This window comes from Lepisosteus oculatus, chromosome 4 (genome assembly GCF_040954835.1).
Source record: "Lepisosteus oculatus isolate fLepOcu1 chromosome 4, fLepOcu1.hap2, whole genome shotgun sequence".
Lineage (NCBI taxonomy): Eukaryota > Metazoa > Chordata > Actinopteri > Semionotiformes > Lepisosteidae > Lepisosteus > Lepisosteus oculatus.
The window spans coordinates 12,547,324-12,568,466 of record NC_090699.1 but is presented as its reverse complement, the minus strand read 5'-3'; the positions used below and the strand labels follow the sequence as shown (position 1 = coordinate 12,568,466).

The window sequence follows — 21,143 nt, the reverse complement described above, 5'->3', positions numbered from 1 at the left end:
CAGACACACTGACTGACTGGACACTCCAGTACATTAACACTGCACTGAGAGAGAGGGGTTAATATGGACAGAGTACACACAGTCCTCAGTGACTCACATGGACAGGATGGGGGCCACCAGGTCCAGCGAGGCGATCAGGATGCCCAGCTCTGCGATCAGGGCGGTCAGCAGCAGGGCCCAGGTGGGCTCCCCGTTGGCCTTCCCGTGGCCGAACACCTGTGAGCCGGACACACAGGCAGCAGAGAGTCAGAGCCCGTCACCGGGGGCAGTGACCACTGCACTGGTCTGACTGTGGCAGCAACAGTGATGGGGAGACACTCTCGGGGAGGGGATGGTGTGGAGTGTGGGAGTGATTGGGAGACGCTCTCAGGGAGGGGATGGTGTGGAGTGTGGGAGCGACAGTGAGGGAGACACTCTCAGGGAGGGGATGGTGTGGAGTGTGGGAGCGACAGTGATGGGGAGACGCTCTCGGGGAGGGGATGGTGTGGAGTGTGGGAGTGATGGGGAGACGCTCTCAGGGAGGGGATGGTGTGGAGTGTGGGAGCGACAGTGAGGGAGACACTCTCAGGGAGGGGATGGTGTGGAGTGTGGGAGTGACAGTGATGGGGAGACGCTCTCGGGGAGGGGATGGTGTGGAGTGTGGGAGTGATGGGGAGACGCTCTCAGGGAGGGGATGGTGTGGAGTGTGGGAGTGACAGTGAGGGAGACACTCTCGGGGAGGGGATGGTGTGGAGTGTGGGAGTGACAGTGATGGGGAGACGCTCTCGGGGAGGGGATGGTGTGGAGTGTGGGAGTGACAGTGAGGGAGACACTCCCGGGGAGGGGATGGTGTGGAGTGTGGGAGTGATGGGGAGACGCTCTCAGGGAGGGGATGGTGTGGAGTGTGGGAGTGACAGTGAGGGAGACGCTCTCGGGGAGGGGATGGTGTGGAGTCTGGGAGTGACAGTGATGGGGAGACGCTCTCGGGGAGGGGATGGTGTGGAGTGTGGGAGTGATGGGGAGACGCTCTCGGGGAGGGGGTGGTGTGGAGCGTGGGAGTGATGGGGAGACGCTCTCGGGGAGGGGATGGTGTGGAGTGTGGGAGTGACAGTGAGGGAGACGCTCTCGGGGAGGGGATGGTGTGGAGTGTGGGAGTGACAGTGATGGGGAGACGCTCTCGGGGAGGGGATGGTGTGGAGTGTGGGAGTGACAGTGATGGGGAGACGCTCTCGGGGAGGGGATGGTGTGGAGTGTGGGAGTGACAGTGATGGGAGACGCTCTCGGGGAGGGGATGGTGTGGAGTGTGGGAGTGACAGTGAGGGAGACACTCTCGGGGAGGGGATGGTGTGGAGTGTGGGAGTGACAGTGATGGGGAGACGCTCTCGGGGAGGGGATGGTGTGGAGTGTGGGAGTGACAGTGAGGGAGACGCTCTCGGGGAGGGGATGGTGTGGAGTGTGGGAGTGACAGTGATGGGGAGACACTCCCAGGGAGGGGATGGTGTGGAGTGTGGGAGTGACAGTGAGGGAGACACTCCCGGGGAGGGGATGGTGTGGAGTGTGGGAGTGACAGTGATGGGGAGACGCTCTCGGGGAGGGGATGGTGTGGAGTGTGGGAGTGACAGTGATGGGAGACGCTCTCGGGGAGGGGATGGTGTGGAGTGTGGGAGTGACAGTGATGGGAGACGCTCTCGGGGAGGGGATGGTGTGGAGTGTGGGAGTGACAGTGATGGGGAGACGCTCTCGGGGAGGGGATGGTGTGGAGTGTGGGAGTGACAGTGATGGGAGACGCTCTCGGGGAGGGGATGGTGTGGAGTGTGGGAGTGACAGTGATGGGGAGACGCTCTCGGGGAGGGGATGGTGTGGAGTGTGGGAGTGACAGTGATGGGGAGACGCTCTCGGGGAGGGGATGGTGTGGAGTGTGGGAGTGACAGTGATGGGAGACGCTCTCGGGGAGGGGATGGTGTGGAGTGTGGGAGTGACAGTGATGGGGAGACGCTCTCGGGGAGGGGATGGTGTGGAGTGTGGGAGTGACAGTGAGGGAGACACTCTCGGGGAGGGGATGGTGTGGAGTGTGGGAGTGACAGTGATGGGGAGACGCTCTCAGGGAGGGGATGGTGTGGAGTGTGGGAGTGACAGTGAGGGAGACGCTCTCGGGGAGGGGATGGTGTGGAGTGTGGGAGTGACAGTGAGGGAGACGCTCTCAGGGAGGGGATGGTGTGGAGTGTGGGAGCGACAGTGAGGGAGACACTCTCAGGGAGGGGATGGTGTGGAGTGTGGGAGTGACAGTGATTGGGAGACGCTCTCGGGGAGGGGATGGTGTGGAGTGTGGGAGTGACAGTGAGGGAGACGCTCTCGGGGAGGGGATGGTGTGGAGTGTGGGAGCGACAGTGATGGGGAGACGCTCTCAGGGAGGGGATGGTGTGGAGTGTGGGAGTGACAGTGATGGGGAGACACTCCCAGGGAGGGGATGGTGTGGAGTGTGGGAGTGACAGTGATGGGGAGACGCTCTCGGGGAGGGGATGGTGTGGAGTGTGGGAGTGACAGTGAGGGAGACGCTCTCGGGGAGGGGATGGTGTGGAGTGTGGGAGTGACAGTGAGGGAGACGCTCTCGGGGAGGGGATGGTGTGGAGTGTGGGAGCGACAGTGATGGGGAGACGCTCTCAGGGAGGGGATGGTGTGGAGTGTGGGAGTGACAGTGATGGGGAGACACTCCCAGGGAGGGGATGGTGTGGAGTGTGGGAGTGACAGTGATGGGAGACGCTCTCGGGGAGGGGATGGTGTGGAGTGTGGGAGTGACAGTGATGGGGAGACGCTCTCGGGGAGGGGATGGTGTGGAGTGTGGGAGTGACAGTGAGGGAGACGCTCTCGGGGAGGGGATGGTGTGGAGTGTGGGAGTGACAGTGATGGGGAGACACTCCCAGGGAGGGGATGGTGTGGAGTGTGGGAGTGACAGTGAGGGAGACACTCCCGGGGAGGGGATGGTGTGGAGTGTGGGAGTGACAGTGATGGGGAGACACTCCCAGGGAGGGGATGGTGTGGAGTGTGGGAGTGACAGTGATGGGGAGACGCTCTCGGGGAGGGGATGGTGTGGAGTGTGGGAGTGACAGTGATGGGAGACGCTCTCGGGGAGGGGATGGTGTGGAGTGTGGGAGTGACAGTGATGGGAGACGCTCTCGGGGAGGGGATGGTGTGGAGTGTGGGAGTGACAGTGAGGGAGACACTCTCGGGGAGGGGGTGGTGTGGAGTGTGGGAGTGACAGTGAGGGAGACGCTCTCGGGGAGGGGATGGTGTGGAGTGTGGGAGTGACAGTGATGGGAGACGCTCTGGGGGAGGGGATGGTGTGGAGTGTGGGAGTGACAGTGATGGGAGACGCTCTCGGGGAGGGGATGGTGTGGAGTGTGGGAGTGACAGTGATGGGAGACGCTCTCGGGGAGGGGATGGTGTGGAGTGTGGGAGTGACAGTGATGGGGAGACGCTCTCAGGGAGGGGATGGTGTGGAGTGTGGGAGTGACAGTGAGGGAGACGCTCTCGGGGAGGGGATGGTGTGGAGTGTGGGAGTGACAGTGATGGGAGACGCTCTCGGGGAGGGGATGGTGTGGAGTGTGGGAGTGACAGTGATGGGAGACGCTCTCGGGGAGGGGATGGTGTGGAGTGTGGGAGTGACAGTGATGGGGAGACGCTCTCGGGGAGGGGATGGTGTGGAGTGTGGGAGTGACAGTGAGGGAGACGCTCTCGGGGAGGGGATGGTGTGGAGTGTGGGAGTGACAGTGATGGGGAGACGCTCTCGGGGAGGGGATGGTGTGGAGTGTGGGAGTGACAGTGATGGGGAGACGCTCTCGGGGAGGGGATGGTGTGGAGTGTGGGAGTGACAGTGATGGGGAGACGCTCTCGGGGAGGGGATGGTGTGGAGTGTGGGAGTGACAGTGAGGGAGACGCTCTCGGGGAGGGGATGGTGTGGAGTGTGGGAGTGACAGTGATGGGGAGACACTCCCAGGGAGGGGATGGTGTGGAGTGTGGGAGTGACAGTGAGGGAGACACTCCCGGGGAGGGGATGGTGTGGAGTGTGGGAGTGACAGTGATGGGGAGACGCTCTCAGGGAGGGGATGGTGTGGAGTGTGGGAGTGACAGTGAGGGAGACGCTCTCGGGGAGGGGATGGTGTGGAGTGTGGGAGTGACAGTGAGGGAGACGCTCTCAGGGAGGGGATGGTGTGGAGTGTGGGAGCGACAGTGAGGGAGACACTCTCAGGGAGGGGATGGTGTGGAGTGTGGGAGTGACAGTGATTGGGAGACGCTCTCGGGGAGGGGATGGTGTGGAGTGTGGGAGTGACAGTGAGGGAGACGCTCTCGGGGAGGGGATGGTGTGGAGTGTGGGAGCGACAGTGATGGGGAGACGCTCTCAGGGAGGGGATGGTGTGGAGTGTGGGAGTGACAGTGATGGGGAGACACTCCCAGGGAGGGGATGGTGTGGAGTGTGGGAGTGACAGTGATGGGGAGACGCTCTCGGGGAGGGGATGGTGTGGAGTGTGGGAGTGACAGTGAGGGAGACGCTCTCGGGGAGGGGATGGTGTGGAGTGTGGGAGTGACAGTGAGGGAGACGCTCTCGGGGAGGGGATGGTGTGGAGTGTGGGAGCGACAGTGATGGGGAGACGCTCTCAGGGAGGGGATGGTGTGGAGTGTGGGAGTGACAGTGATGGGGAGACACTCCCAGGGAGGGGATGGTGTGGAGTGTGGGAGTGACAGTGATGGGAGACGCTCTCGGGGAGGGGATGGTGTGGAGTGTGGGAGTGACAGTGATGGGGAGACGCTCTCGGGGAGGGGATGGTGTGGAGTGTGGGAGTGACAGTGAGGGAGACGCTCTCGGGGAGGGGATGGTGTGGAGTGTGGGAGTGACAGTGATGGGGAGACACTCCCAGGGAGGGGATGGTGTGGAGTGTGGGAGTGACAGTGAGGGAGACACTCCCGGGGAGGGGATGGTGTGGAGTGTGGGAGTGACAGTGATGGGGAGACACTCCCAGGGAGGGGATGGTGTGGAGTGTGGGAGTGACAGTGATGGGGAGACGCTCTCGGGGAGGGGATGGTGTGGAGTGTGGGAGTGACAGTGATGGGAGACGCTCTCGGGGAGGGGATGGTGTGGAGTGTGGGAGTGACAGTGATGGGAGACGCTCTCGGGGAGGGGATGGTGTGGAGTGTGGGAGTGACAGTGAGGGAGACACTCTCGGGGAGGGGGTGGTGTGGAGTGTGGGAGTGACAGTGAGGGAGACGCTCTCGGGGAGGGGATGGTGTGGAGTGTGGGAGTGACAGTGATGGGAGACGCTCTGGGGGAGGGGATGGTGTGGAGTGTGGGAGTGACAGTGATGGGAGACGCTCTCGGGGAGGGGATGGTGTGGAGTGTGGGAGTGACAGTGATGGGAGACGCTCTCGGGGAGGGGATGGTGTGGAGTGTGGGAGTGACAGTGATGGGGAGACGCTCTCAGGGAGGGGATGGTGTGGAGTGTGGGAGTGACAGTGAGGGAGACGCTCTCGGGGAGGGGATGGTGTGGAGTGTGGGAGTGACAGTGATGGGAGACGCTCTCGGGGAGGGGATGGTGTGGAGTGTGGGAGTGACAGTGATGGGAGACGCTCTCGGGGAGGGGATGGTGTGGAGTGTGGGAGTGACAGTGATGGGGAGACGCTCTCGGGGAGGGGATGGTGTGGAGTGTGGGAGTGACAGTGAGGGAGACGCTCTCGGGGAGGGGATGGTGTGGAGTGTGGGAGTGACAGTGATGGGGAGACGCTCTCGGGGAGGGGATGGTGTGGAGTGTGGGAGTGACAGTGATGGGGAGACGCTCTCGGGGAGGGGATGGTGTGGAGTGTGGGAGTGACAGTGATGGGGAGACGCTCTCGGGGAGGGGATGGTGTGGAGTGTGGGAGTGACAGTGAGGGAGACGCTCTCGGGGAGGGGATGGTGTGGAGTGTGGGAGTGACAGTGATGGGGAGACACTCCCAGGGAGGGGATGGTGTGGAGTGTGGGAGTGACAGTGAGGGAGACACTCCCGGGGAGGGGATGGTGTGGAGTGTGGGAGTGACAGTGATGGGGAGACACTCCCAGGGAGGGGATGGTGTGGAGTGTGGGAGTGACAGTGATGGGGAGACGCTCTCGGGGAGGGGATGGTGTGGAGTGTGGGAGTGACAGTGATGGGAGACGCTCTCGGGGAGGGGATGGTGTGGAGTGTGGGAGTGACAGTGATGGGAGACGCTCTCGGGGAGGGGATGGTGTGGAGTGTGGGAGTGACAGTGAGGGAGACACTCTCGGGGAGGGGGTGGTGTGGAGTGTGGGAGTGACAGTGATGGGGAGACGCTCTCGGGGAGGGGATGGTGTGGAGTGTGGGAGTGACAGTGATGGGGAGACGCTCTCGGGGAGGGGATGGTGTGGAGTGTGGGAGTGACAGTGATGGGGAGACGCTCTCGGGGAGGGGATGGTGTGGAGTGTGGGCGTGACAGTGAGGGAGACGCTCTCGGGGAGGGGATGTGTGGAGTGTGGGAGTGACAGTGAGGGAGACGCTCTCGGGGAGGGGATGGTGTGGAGTGTGGGAGTGACAGTGATGGGGAGACGCTCTCGGGGAGGGGATGGTGTGGAGTGTGGGAGTGACAGTGATGGGGAGACGCTCTCGGGGAGGGGATGGTGTGGAGTGTGGGAGTGACAGTGATGGGAGACGCTCTCGGGGAGGGGATGGTGTTGAGTGTGGGAGTGACAGTGATGGGGAGACGCTCTCGGGGAGGGGATGGTGTGGAGTGTGGGAGTGACAGTGATGGGGAGACGCTCTCGGGGAGGGGATGGTGTGGAGTGTGGGAGTGACAGTGATGGGGAGACGCTCTCGGGGAGGGGATGTGTGGAGTGTGGGAGTGACAGTGAGGGAGACGCTCTCGGGGAGGGGATGGTGTGGAGTGTGGGCGTGACAGTGAGGGAGACACTCAGGGAGGGGATGGTGTGGAGTGTGGGAGTGACAGTGAGGGGGAGACGCTCCCGGGGAGGGGATGGTGTGGAGTGTGGGAGTGACAGTGATGGGGAGACGCTCTCGGGGAGGGGATGGTGTGGAGTGTGGGAGTGACAGTGATGGGGAGACGCTCTCGGGGAGGGGATGGTGTGGAGTGTGGGAGTGACAGTGAGGGGGAGACGCTCCCGGGGAGGGGATGGTGTGGAGTGTGGGAGTGATGGGGAGACGCTCTCGGGGAGGGGATGGTGTGGAGTGTGGGAGTGACAGTGATGGATGATGTCGACTGCAGGAGTGAGACAGACACGCACCCGCAGGAAGGGGATGATGTTGTCCTTGGCGATGGCCTGCAGCAGGCGGGGAGCCCCGGTCAGGGACTGCAGCCCAGCGCCGCAGGTGGAGAAGAAGGAGCCGATCACGATCACCCAAGGGGACGGCCAGGACAGGGTCCCCACAACCAGGTTCCCCTGGACAGAGTCGCCGAACCTGAGGGTTGACACGGGCAACAGAGTCAGAGAGGCCCACAGGAGACAGGGGAGAGGGTCAACAATAGTAACGACAGCGAGACAGCAAGACAGCAGGGGCAGTGAAGCAGAGGGCCTTAGAGACAGACAGACCGGTGAGAACACAGAGACAGGGGGAGAGAGAGACAGACAGACAGATAGACAGACAGGTAGGTGAGAACACAGAGACAGACAGACAGATAGACAGACCGGTAGGTGAGAACACAGAGACAGGGAGGGGGAGAGACAGACAGATAGACAGACCGGTAGGTGAGAACACAGAGACAGGGAGGGGGAGAGAGAGAGAGAGACAGGCAGGTGAGAAAGACAAGAGAGACAGGCAGGTGAGAACACAGAGACAGGGGGAGAGAGAGAGACAGAGACAGGCAGGTGAGAACACAGAGACAGGGGGAGAGAAAGACAGAGAGACAAGCAGGTGAGAACACAGAGACAGGGGGAGAGAGAGAGACAGAGACAGGCAGGTGAGAACACAGAGACAGGGGGAGAGAGAGAGACAGGCAGGTGAGAACACAGAGACGGGGGAGAGAGAGAGACAGAGACAGGCAGGTGAGAACACAGAGACAGGGGGAGAGAGAGAGACAGAGACAGGCAGGTGAGAACACAGAGACAGGGGGAGAGAGAGAGACAGAGACAGGCAGGTGAGAACACAGAGACGGGGGAGAGAGAGAGACAGAGACAGGCAGGTGAGAACACACAGACAGGGGGAGAGAGAGAGACAGAGACAGGCAGGTGAGAACACAGAGACAGGGGGAGAGAGAGAGACAGAGACAGGCAGGTGAGAACACAGAGACAGGGGGAGAGAGAGAGACAGAGACAGGCAGGTGAGAACACAGAGACAGGGGGAGAGAGAGAGACAGAGACAGGCAGGTGAGAACACAGAGACAGGGGGAGAGAGAGAGACCGGTGAGAACAGAGACAGACTCACTTGTCTCTCAGCACAACGCCCTCGATGCAGGCGCCGAACAGGACCACGTTACTGAGGTCTGACAGCAGGGCTCAGGACAACAACAGCACAGCGTCTAAACACAGCGCCCCCCCTGAACACAGCACCTAAACAGAGCATCTCCCCCGAACACAGCGCCCCCCCTAAACAAAGTACTTAAACACAGCGTGCCCCCTGAACACAGCACTTGAGCACAGCTTCTCCCTGAACACAGCGCCTCCCCAGAACATAGCTCCTGAACACAGTGCCTAAACACATCGCCGCTCGAACACAGAACTTGAGCACAGCTTTGCCCTGAGCACAGCGCCCCCCTGCACCAGCACGCGCCTCACACACTCCACGGGCACTGCGGACCGCACACACACTGACTGCGGTCACGCCAGGACCCCACTGGACAAGCACGGAGGGACTGGCGCCGAGCCAGGAAGGATACAGACGAGGGACGTGGTGAGGATGGCCAGGATGGTCCCGATCGGAATGGATCTCTGAGCGTCCTTCAGGTCACCTGAGCGATTGGAGCCAGCCATGATCCCTGAGTCCAAGAGAGAGACACTGACTGACTGGACACTCCAGTACATTAACACTGCACTGAGAGAGAGGGGTTCATACAGACACACTGACTGACTGGACACTCCAGTACATTAACACTGCACTGAGAGAGAGGGGTTCATACAGACACACTGACTGACTGGACACTCCAGTACATTAACACTGCACTGAGAGAGAGGGGTTCATACAGACACACTGACTGACTGGACACTCCAGTACATTAACACTGCACTGAGAGAGAGGGGTTCATACAGACACACTGACTGACTGGACACTATCTGAGAGACACTACCTGTCACAGAGGGGAAGAAGATCCCCACCAACAAGGTGAAGGAAGTAGTGATGTCAGCGAAGATGTAGGACATCCGGCTGGACGGCTGTGCCAGGACGTCGGGAGAGGGGAGCGAGGGCTTCTCGATGACCTCGCCCTTGCCGAGATAGGCGCTCCACACGTTCTCTGGAGAGAGGAGCAGAGGAGGTGTTCAGGGAGAGCGACCGGCAGGGCTCCCACTCATTTCTACCAACACAATTCCAGATCTCTTCCCCGGGTGTACTCCTGCCCTGTCAGGAGCACGCTGGCCTGACAGCCGCCACAGCAGCCCCTGCCCTGCCCCTGGCCCCTGCCCCTGGCCCTGCCCCTGGCCCTGGCCTGCCCCTGCCCCCGCCCCTGCCCCCGCCCCCGCCCCTGCCCCTGGTTCTGCCCCTGCCCCCGGCCCTGGCTCTGCCCCTGGCCCCGGCCCTGGTTCTGCCCCTGGCCCTGCCCCTGGTTCTGCCCCTGGCCCTGCCCCTGGCCCTGGCCCTGCCCCTGGCCCTGCCCCTGGCCCTGCCCCTGCCCCTGCGGGCTCACCTGAGGGGCCGTAGAGGCGACAAGCCGTTCTAATAACGTAATGATCATGTTGCTTCACTGTCCCTATACAGTCTCTTTCATCAGGAATGTGTCTCTTCCCAGACCCCAGCTTGCTCTCCAGGAGACACACAGACAGGGAGAGAAGCTGGGGGTCAGAGCGCAGGGTCAGACATTTATACAGCACCCCTGGAGCAGCTGGGGTTCAGGGCCTCGCTCAGGGTCACTGGGAAGACACTCGCCCGGCGCTAGGCTAGCACAGGGCTCACCGGAGAGCTCCCGCGGGACTGTGTACGCGCCACCGCAGCGCGTCCTGTGAGCGACGCCAACGCCGCAGCCTCTTCTTAAGCGCTTGCTGACGGACGCACAACACCACAGGACAGAGCCATGATCACTCTGGGTCCGTTCAGAAAGAACTGCACGACGTTTCCAAACCTTAATGGATAGTTTAGCATTTTTTCCCCAAAACTTTCCCAGGTTGGGAAAACGAAATGTCTTTTTCCATAGCGTTCCCAGGAGCCCCATGGCGGACAGCGGGGCCCAGCAGGGGGCAGTGTCCTCTCCCCATCACCTCCTGTGGCCTGACAATGCAACCCCACTGGCAGCCACGGTAAAGAGCTAAACACCACCCAGAGCACACAGGGGCAAACCACAGAAGTGTGGTTAGAACTGAGAGCCGGAGGCTCTTCTGTACACAGAGGGTGGTGGGGGTGGGGAACAAGCTGCCCAGCCATGTTGTTGAAGCCAATACCCTGGCTCCTCTCCAGACAGAGCTGGGTGAGCTCCTCCAGTCAGGACAGGAGGCTCTTCTGTACACAGAGGGCGGTGGAGGTGGGGAACAAGCTGCCCAGCCCTGTTGTTGAAGCCGATACCCTGGATTCTCTCCAGACACAGCTGGGTGAGCTCCTCCAGTCAGGACAGGAGGCTCTTCTGTACACAGAGGGTGGTGGGGGTGGGGAACAAGCTGCCCAGCCCTGTTGTTGAAGCCGGTACCCTGGCTCCTCTCCAGACACAGCTGGGTGAGACCCTCCAGTCAGGACAGGAGGCTCTTCTTTACACAGAGGGTAGTGGGGGTGGGGAACAAGCTGCCCAGCCACGTTGTTCGACGTCATAGATCATCATATCAACCAGCCAGTCAGGTGGACAGAATGGCTTTGTCTTCTTGTGACCCATCTGGTGTCCACAAAGGTCCACGTCACGGTGGCTGTCTCCATGACACCCGACCTCCGACGGGACCTACCTGCTCAGAGGCGCTCTGACAAGACACTGCCCCCTGCAGGGCGGGTCCGGGCCACGTCCCAGCCGGGCGCCACAGTCCCCGCCACCCCGGATCTCAGCGTGACCCCGCGCCCCCTCGGCGGCGTACCGGCGATGACGCCGCTGCTCAGGCCCGGGATGCCCTGGATCTCGGTGACGTTGCTGAGCCTGAAGTACTCGTCACAGGTGGCGTTGAGCTCCTCGGCGCTGCAGAACAGCCCCCAGAGGCGCGTGGGCACGGTCACGTTCTCGCGCACCGCCGTCTTGCTGCACTCGTCGAACCTCTGGCGCAACAGCGTGCGGTTACCCAGCATGCACACCCTGAGAGAGAGAGAGACGGGCATTAATACACCCACCCGCACACCCTGAGAGAGAGAGAGGGGTTAATACACACACATCCTGAGAGAGAGAGGGGTTAATACACACACACACACCCTGAGAGAGAGAGAGGGGTTAATACACCCACACACACACACACATCCTGAGAGAGAGAGAGGGGTTAATACACCCACACACCCTGAGAGAGAGAGAGGGGTTAATACACCCACACACCCTGAGAGAGAGAGAGGGGTTAATACACCCACCCACCCTGAGAGAGAGAGAGGGGGGTTAATATACACCCACACACCCTGAGAGAGAGAGAGGGGGGTTAATATACACCCACACACCCTGAGAGAGAGAGAGGTTAATATACACCCACCCTGAGAGAGAGAGAGGTTAATATACACCCACCCTGAGAGAGAGAGGGGTTAATATACACCCACCCTGAGAGAGAGAGAGGTTAATATACACCCACCCTGAGAGAGAGAGAGGTTAATATACACCCACCCTGAGAGAGAGAGGGGTTAATATACACCCACCCTGAGAGAGAGAGAGGTTAATATACACCCACCCTGAGAGAGAGAGGGGTTAATACACCCACACACATCCTGAGAGAGAGAGAGGTTAATACACACCCACCCTGAGAGAGATAGAGGGGGGTTAATACACCCACACACCCTGAGAGAGAGAGAGGTTAATACACACCCACCCTGAGAGAGAGAGGGGTTAATACACACACCCTGAGAGAGAGGTTAATACACACACACACTCAGAGACTCAGAGAGAGATAGACAGGCAGACAGTGAGACAGGCAGCGAGACGGGCCGAGGGCTTACGGGAAGCTGGGAGGCTGGAAGGCGGAAACGAAGGCGCCGGTGTAGATGGACAGGACCGACAGGATGACGCAGGCCAGGAACACGGAGGCCAGCTTGTTGACGTACTTGACGCCCACGAAGACCAGCAGGGACATGAGCAGCAGGAAGATGGAGCCGTACACACGCATGTTGTTCAGCATGGCCACGCCCTGGCTGGCCTCGTCCTGCCCCTGGAATATGGCTGCCGAGGGCGAGATGTACATCTGAGAGACACAGAGGGGGTTAATGGGGACGCTGGGAGACAGAGGGAACCCTCTTCACCACGCAGCACAGGATGGGTCTCTCTAACGAAGAACAGGCTCGAGGGGCGCGGCCCGGCCAATCAGGAGATGAGGCTCGAGGAGTGCGGCCCGGCCAATCAGGAGAGGGGGCTCGAGGAGTGCGGCCCGGCCACCGGCCAATCAGGAGAGGGGGCTCGAGGGGCGCAGCCCAGCCACCGGCCAATCAGGAGAGGGGGCTCGAGGGGCGCAGCCCGGCCAATCAGGAGAGGTAGACAGCCGGGCCTCCCCGCCCACAAGAACAGGTTATACACAGCCTGCTAAAGGAAAAGCGGACAGCGACGTGACTGTACGTCACTGTAGTAAACTCTGCTGAGACAGACAAGAACTGTCAACACACGATCCAGTCCCATCCCAGAATCCCCCCTTCGGTCGCACGGACAGCAGTGACGAGAGCAGGCACCTACCAGGAAGATCTCAATGGCTCCCAGGATATACATGGCACCAGCAAAGGTCGTCCCCAGGTAGAAGCACAGTCCCACAGCTCCCCCAAACTCCGGACCCAGAGAACGAGAGATCATGAAGTAGGACCCTCCAGCTAGAGAGGTAAATACAGACACACTGACTGACTGGACACTCCAGTACATTAACACTGCACTGAGAGAGAGGGGTTCATACAGACACACTGACTGACTGGACACTCCAGTACATTAACACTGCACTGAGAGAGAGGGGTTCATACAGACACACTGACTGACTGGACACTCCAGTACATTAACACTGCACTGAGAGAGAGGGGTTCATACAGACACACTGACTGACTGGACACTCCAGTACATTAACACTGCACTGATAGAGAGGGGTTCATACAGACACACTGACTGGACACTCCAGTACATTAACACTGCACTGAGAGAGAGGGGTTCATACAGACACACTGACTGACTGGACACTCCACTACATTAACACTGCACTGAGAGAGAGGGGTTCATACAGACACACTGACTGACTGGACACTCCAGTACATTAACACTGCACTGAGAGAGAGGGGTTCATACAGACACACTGACTGACTGGACACTCCAGTACATTAACACTGCACTGAGAGAGAGACACACCTGGCACAACTCCATTCGTGGCGATGGCACTCATTGAAATAGCCGTCAGCATGGTCTGCGAAGGCAAAGAGAAAGGAGAAGCCTGGTCACTCTGTGCGGCGGACAGATCGGGTGTGTGTGGGTCGCTCTGGCGGCGGGCCGGTCACACTGACACAGCAGCAGCAGACGAAGACGATGCACAGGGCCTGCAGGATGCCGGCCGTCCCGACCACCCAGGGCAGACGCAGGAACAGGATCACCCCGAAAATGTTCTGCAGGCACGGCAGGTAGACCCCCATGAAGGTGCCCAACTGGGGAGACTGAGAGAGAGAGAGAGAGACAGGACAAGAGTTTAACTCAAGAGCAGCACAGAGCCCTCAGCCTGATACAGGCAAGGAAGGACCAGGAGCAAGGAGCAGGACACCAGTTCTACCAGGAGGCCAGCTGGTCTGGTGGTCAAGGTGCTGACCCTGTTGTACCGGGAGGCCAGCTGGTCTGGTGGTCAAGGTGCTGACCCTGTTGTACTGGGAGGCCAGCTGGTCTGGTGGTCAAGGTGCTGACCCTGTTGTACCGGGAGGCCAGCTGGTCTGGTGGTCAAGGTGCTGACCCTGTTGTACCGGGAGGCCAGCTGGTCTGGTGGTCAAGGTGCTGACCCTGTTGTACCGGGAGGCCAGCTGGTCTGGTGGTCAAGGTGCTGACCCTGTTGTACCAGGAGGCCAGCTGGTCTGGTGGTCAAGGTGCTGACCCTGTTGTACCAGGAGGCCAGCTGGTCTGGTGGTCAAGCTGTAGGCTCTGGTACTTGGTATACCAGAAGGTTACCAGTTTGATGCCAATTCAACCTTCAGGCACCCAGAACAGCACCAGCAGCCCAGTGCAGTTCCCTGCTCCGGCCAGCGTGTGGCAGTGTGCAGCGACAGTGGGGCTCGGTACCTTGCTCGGTTTCCTCTTCTCCCCGATGCTCTCTGCTTCCTCGTGCTCCTTGGCGCCCTGGGTCAAGTTGGTGTAATTGGCCAATCGGTTGAGGAGGGAGGAGACCTTTGGCCGAGTGTCCATCTCCTCCTACACGGGCAGACAGAGAGGGGTCAAGAAAGACTCGCTGACTGGACACTGCAGGACAGAAACACTACACTTGCAGCCATATCACTCTGCAGCTCACAGCTGACAGCCCACTGGAGCTCAGCAGGAGTGAGCCTGGCCAGTACCTGGATGGGAGACTCCTGGGAAAGCTGAGGCTGCTGCTGGGAGAGGTGTTAGTGGGGCCAGCAGGGGGCGCTCACCCTGCGGTCTGTGGGGGTCCTAATGCCCCAGTACAGTGATGGGGACACTTGACTGAAAACAAGGCGTTGTCCTTCAGATGAGACGTGAAACGGAGGTCCTGCCTCTCTGTGGTCAGTCAAGACCCCAGGGTGTCTCTCAGAAAGAGTAGGGGTGTGACCCCAGTGTCCTGGACAGACTCCCCCTGGTCTTTACCAGTCATGGCCTCCTGATCACCCCCCTCTCTGAACTGGCCTCATCACTCTGCTCTCCTCCCCACTGAGAGCTGGAGCATCATCACACTGGGGGGGTGGAGGGGATCCCCATTACCTGTAAAACGCTTTGAGTGGAGTGTCCAGAAAAGCGCTATATAAGTGTTAGCAATTATTACAATTATTAATTTTTATTACTTGGAAGCACTAACACAGAAAGATGAGCAGACAGGCTTTTCAGGCAGGCACAACAGGTATTTGTAATGACAAACATGTTAACAGACTGACCTCAAATAGAGCCAAGTTCCGATCGTAGAAGTCATCATCGTCAACACCATGGCAATTATTGATGTAAACACTGGATATCTTAACACTGCCATCTGCCGAGAGAGAGAGGGGTTAATACAGACACCCTGACTGACTGGACACTCCAGTACATTAACACTGCACTGAGAGAGAGGGGTTCATACAGACACACTGACTGACTGGACACTCCAGTACATTAACACTGCACTGAGAGAGAGGGGTTCATACAGACACACTGACTGACTGGACACTCCAGTACATTAACACTGCACTGAGAGAGAGGGGTTCATACAGACACACTGACTGACTGGACACTCCAGTACATTAACACTGCACTGAGAGAGAGGGGTTCATACAGACACCCTGACTGACTGGACACTCCAGTACATTAACACTGCACTGAGAGAGAGGGGTTCATACAGACACACTGACTGGACACTCCAGTACATGAACACTGCACTGAGAGAGAGGGGTTCATACAGACACACTGACTGGACACTCCAGTACATGAACACTGCACTGAGAGAGGGGGGTTCATACAGACACACTGACTGACTGGACACTCCAGTACATTAACACTGCACTGAGAGAGAGGGGTTCATACAGACACCCTGACTGACTGGACACTCCAGTACATGAACACTGCACTGAGAGAGAGGGGTTCATAGAGACACACTGACTGACTGGACACTCCAGTACATTAACACTGCACTGAGAGAGAGGGGTTCATACAGACACACTGACTGACTGGACACTCCAGTACATTAACACTGCACTGAGAGAGAGGGGTTCATACAGACACACTGACTGACTGGACACTCCAGTACATTAACACTGCACTGAGAGAGAGGGGTTCATACAGACACACTGACTGGACACTCCAGTACATTAACACTGCACTGAGAGAGAGGGGTTCATACAGACACACTGACTGACTGGACACTCCAGTACATTAACACTGCACTGAGAGAGAGGGGTTCATACAGACACACCGACTGACTGGACACTCCAGTACATTAACACTGCACTGAGAGAGAGGGGTTCATACAGACACACCGACTGACTGGACACTCCAGTACATTAACACTGCACTGAGAGAGAGGGGTTCATACAGACACACTGACTGACTGGACACTCCAGTCCATTAACACTGCACTGAGAGAGAGGGGTTCATACAGACACACTGACTGACTGGACACTCCAGTCCATTAACACTGCACTGAGAGAGAGGGGTTCATACAGACACACTGACTGACTGGACACTCCAGTCCATTAACACTGCACTGAGAGAGAGGGGTTCATACAGACACACTGACTGACTGGACACTCCAGTCCATTAACACTGCACTGAGAGAGAGGGGTTCATACAGACACACTGACTGACTGGACACTCCAGTCCATTAACACTGCACTGAGAGAGAGGGGTTCATACAGACACACTGACTGACTGGACACTCCAGTCCATTAACACTGCACTGAGAGAGAGGGGTTCATACAGACACACTGACTGACTGGACACTCCAGTACATTAACACTGCACTGAGAGAGAGGGGTTCATACAGACACACTGACTGACTGGACACTCCAGTCCATTAACACTGCACTGAGAGAGAGGGGTTCATACAGACACACTGACTGACTGGACACTCCAGTCCATTAACACTGCACTGAGAGAGAGGGGTTCATACAGACACACTGACTGACTGGACACTCCAGTACATTAACACTGCACTGAGAGAGAGGGGTTCATACAGACACACTGACTGGACACTCCAGTACATTAACACTGCACTGAGAGAGAGGGGTTCATACAGACACACTGACTGGACACTCCAGTACATTAACACTGCACTGAGAGAGAGGGGTTCATACAGTACAGTAAGTGTTACAGGAGCATAAAGGCACGGACGTCCAGACTCGGAGACAGTTTTATCCCACGAGCGATCAGATGACTGAGCTCTGCCCCCGGCGCTGGCTCACGCGGATGTGTTTTCCTCACACTAGGTGTCTGACCTTTCCTTTGAAGACGCATGTTATTGAACCTGTTGCTGCTGCTGCTGTTCTACCTCCAAGTTCTCGGCGACCCCTTTGACGTCTCTGTATGGGAGCCCAGGAGCTAACAGGCAGGTATTCACACTCGCGCACGTGACAAACTGAGCCCCGCAGTCCCAGCGTGCCCTCCGGGCGAGATCGCGCGCGGGTTCAGCGTCGCACGCGCCCCAGAGGACAACGAAATGCTGACTTGGGTGTTGCCTCACATAACAAAGGCCGCAAGCGAGGACGTAAAAGATGACATCACCGTGACACAGAACGCGAGAGCCCATGACATCACCCCGTCTCGCAGCAGCTGTGCGCTTCGTGCAGGACTCGAGCCCGGCAGGACGCTCAGTGTTCAGTGGGGGTTAGGAGGGGTTCCGCAGTCCCGTGGCTGTGGGAAAGAGGCCCAGGGTGGCTCTGGCGGACGGTGTGGAAGGAGGGGGGCGCTGCACCCCTGACGGCCTCAGCTGTCACCCGCACAGCTCAGGGCTCGCCCACAGGGAAGAGCTTCAGGTGCCTGCCTGTGTTGGGCAGAAGTGTTGGCACACCCCCCCGCCTCTCTCCACGCACAGAGACACACACGCAGTGGAGACTCACAGCTCTCTCCACCTCCAGTGGGAGGAGAGCCTGTCTCCCCTCTCGTCCCACACTGCACAACGACAACCTCCCTCTGTACGACACAGTCCCCACACTGCACAACGGCAACCTCCCTCTGTACGACACCGTCCCCACACTGCACAACAACAACCCCCCTCTGTACGACACCGTCCCCACACTGCACAACAACCCCCCGCTGTACGACACCGTACCCACACTGCACAACAACCCCTCGCTGTACGACACCGTCCCCACACTGCACAACAACCCCCCGCTGTACGACACCGTCCCCACACCGCACAACGACAACCTCCCGCTGTACGACACCGTCCCCACACTGCACAACAACCCCCCGCTGTACGACACCGTCCCCACACTGCACAACAACCCCCTGCTGTACGACACCGTCCCCACACTGCACAACAACCACCTCCCGCTGTACGACACCGTCCCCACACTGCACAACAACCACCTCCCGCTGTACGACACCGTCCCCACACTGCACAACAACCCCCCGCTGTACGACACCGTCCCCACACTGCACAACAACCCCCCGCTGTACGACACCGTCCCCACACTGCACAACAACAACCTCCCTCTGTACGACACCGTCCCCACACTGCACAACAACAACCTCCCTCTGTACGACACCGTCCCCACACTGCACAACAACAACCTCCCTCTGTACGACACCGTCCCCACACTGCACAACAACAACCTCCCTCTGTACGACACCGTCCCCACACTGCACAACAACAACCTCCCTCTGTACGACACCGTCCCCACACTGCACAACAACAACCTCCCTCTGTACGACACCGTCCCCACACTGCACAACAACCCCCCGCTGTACGACACCGTACCCACACTGCACAACAACCTCCCTCCGTACGACACCGTCCCCACACTGCACAACAACCACCTCCCGCTGTACGACACCGTCCCCACACTGCACAACAACCACCTCCCGCTGTACGACACCGTACCCACACTGCACAACAACCCCCCGCTGTACGACACCGTCCCCACACTGCACAACAACCCCCCTCTGTACGACACCGTCCCCACACTGCACAACAACCCCCCGCTGTACGACACCGTACCCACACTGCACAACAACCACCTCCCGCTGTACGACACCGTCCCCACACTGCACAACAACCCCCTGCTGTACGACACCGTCCCCACACTGCACAACAACCTCCCTCTGTACGACACCGTCCCCACACTGCACAACAACCACCTCCCGCTGTACGACACCGTCCCCACACCGCACAACAACAACCTCCCTCTGTACGACACCGTCCCCACACTGCACAACAACCTCCCGCTGTACGACACCGTCCCCACACTGCACAACAACCTCCCGCTGTACGACACCGTCCCCACACTGCACAACAACCCCCCGCTGTACGACACCGTCCCCACACTGCACAACAACAACCCCCCTCTGTACGACACCGTCCCCACACTGCACAACAACCACCTCCCGCTGTACGACACCGTCCCCACACCGCACAACAACAACCTCCCGCTGTACGACACCGTACCCACACTGCACAACAACCCCCCGCTGTACGACACCGTCCCCACACTGCACAACAACCCCCCGCTGTACGACACCGTCCCCACACTGCACAACAACAACCCCCCTCTGTACGACACCGTCCCCACACTGCACAACAACCTCCCGCTGTACGACACCGTCCCCACACCGCACAACAACCTCCCGCTGTACGACACCGTCCCCACACCGCACAACAACCTCCCGCTGTACGACACCGTCCCCACACCGCACAACAACCTCCCTCTGTACGACACCGTCCCCACACTGCACAACAACCTCCCTCTGTACGACACCGTCCCCACACTGCACAACAACCTCCCTCTGTACGACACCGTCCCCACACTGCACAACAACCTCCCGCTGTACAACACCGTCCCCACACTGCACAACAACAACCTCCCGCTGTACGACACCGTCCCCACACTGCACAACAACAACCTCCCGCTGTACGACACCGTCCCCACACTGCACAACAACAACCTCCCGCTGTACGACACCGTCCCCACACCGCACAACAACCCCCCGCTGTACGACACCGTCCCCACACTGCACAACAACCTCCCTCTGTACGACACCGTCCCCACACTGCACAACAACAACCTCCCGCTGTACGACACCGTCCCCACACCGCACAACAACAACCCCCCGCTGTACGACACCGTCCCCACACTGCACAACAACCCCCCGCTGTACGACACCGTCCCCACACTGCACAACAACCCCCCGCTGTACGACACCGTCCCCACACTGCACAACGACAACCTCCCTCTGTACGACACCGTCCCCACACTGCACAACAACCCCCCGCTGTACGACACCGTCCCCACACCGCACAACGACAACCTCCCTCTGTACGACACCGTCCCCACACCGCACAACGACAACCTCCCTCTGTACGACACCGTCCCCACACCGCACAACAACCCCCCGCCGTACGACACCGTCCCCACACCGCACAACAACCCCCCGCCGTACGACACCGTCCCCACACTGCACAACGACAACCCCCCGCTGTACGACACCGTCCCCACACCGCACAGCGACAACCTCCCTCTGTACGACACCGTCCCCACACTGCACAACAACCCCCCTCTGTACGACACCGTCCCCACACTGCACAACAACCCCCCTCTGTACGACACCGTCCCCACACTGCACAACAACCCCCCTCTGTACGACTGTACCCACACTGCACAACAACCTCCCGCTGTACGACACCCTCCTCACAACCTCCCTCTGTACGACAACCTCCTCACAACCTCCTGGCGTACAACACTGTACCCACACTGCACAACAAGCTCCTCACAACCTCCCTCTGTACGACAACCTCCTCACAACCTCCTGGCGTACAACACTGTACCCACACTGCACAACAAGCTCCTCACAACCTCCCTCTGTACGACAACCTCCTCACAACCTCCTGGCGTACAACACTGTACCCACACTGCACAACAAGCTCCTCACAACCTCCCTCTGTACGACAACCTCCTCACAACCTCCTGGCGTACAACACTGTACCCACACTGCACAACAAGCTCCTCACAACCTCCCACTGTACGACAACCTCCTCACAACCTCCTGGTGTACAACAC

The 21,143-nt window shown here is 59.4% G+C and overlaps 1 protein-coding gene across 2 annotated transcripts in view; it reads right to left on the bottom strand.

The window, feature by feature from the left end:
- LOC107076291 (solute carrier family 12 member 6-like) overlaps window positions 1–21,143 on the bottom strand; it is a 41,473-nt gene that overhangs the window by 16,255 nt on the left and 4,075 nt on the right. For both annotated transcript variants that reach the window (XM_069188701.1, XM_069188702.1), the window contains exons 3-14: window positions 15,333–15,424; window positions 14,509–14,637; window positions 13,752–13,898; window positions 13,600–13,654; window positions 12,949–13,079; window positions 12,225–12,466; window positions 11,177–11,388; window positions 9,259–9,423; window positions 8,851–8,949; window positions 8,400–8,457; window positions 7,262–7,436; window positions 98–216 (exon numbers count right to left, since the gene is read on the bottom strand). In XM_069188701.1, coding sequence (XP_069044802.1) covers window positions 98–216; window positions 7,262–7,436; window positions 8,400–8,457; window positions 8,851–8,949; window positions 9,259–9,423; window positions 11,177–11,388; window positions 12,225–12,466; window positions 12,949–13,079; window positions 13,600–13,654; window positions 13,752–13,898; window positions 14,509–14,637; window positions 15,333–15,424 — 1,624 coding nt within the window. The remainder of the gene's footprint in view (window positions 1–97; window positions 217–7,261; window positions 7,437–8,399; window positions 8,458–8,850; window positions 8,950–9,258; window positions 9,424–11,176; window positions 11,389–12,224; window positions 12,467–12,948; window positions 13,080–13,599; window positions 13,655–13,751; window positions 13,899–14,508; window positions 14,638–15,332; window positions 15,425–21,143) is intronic.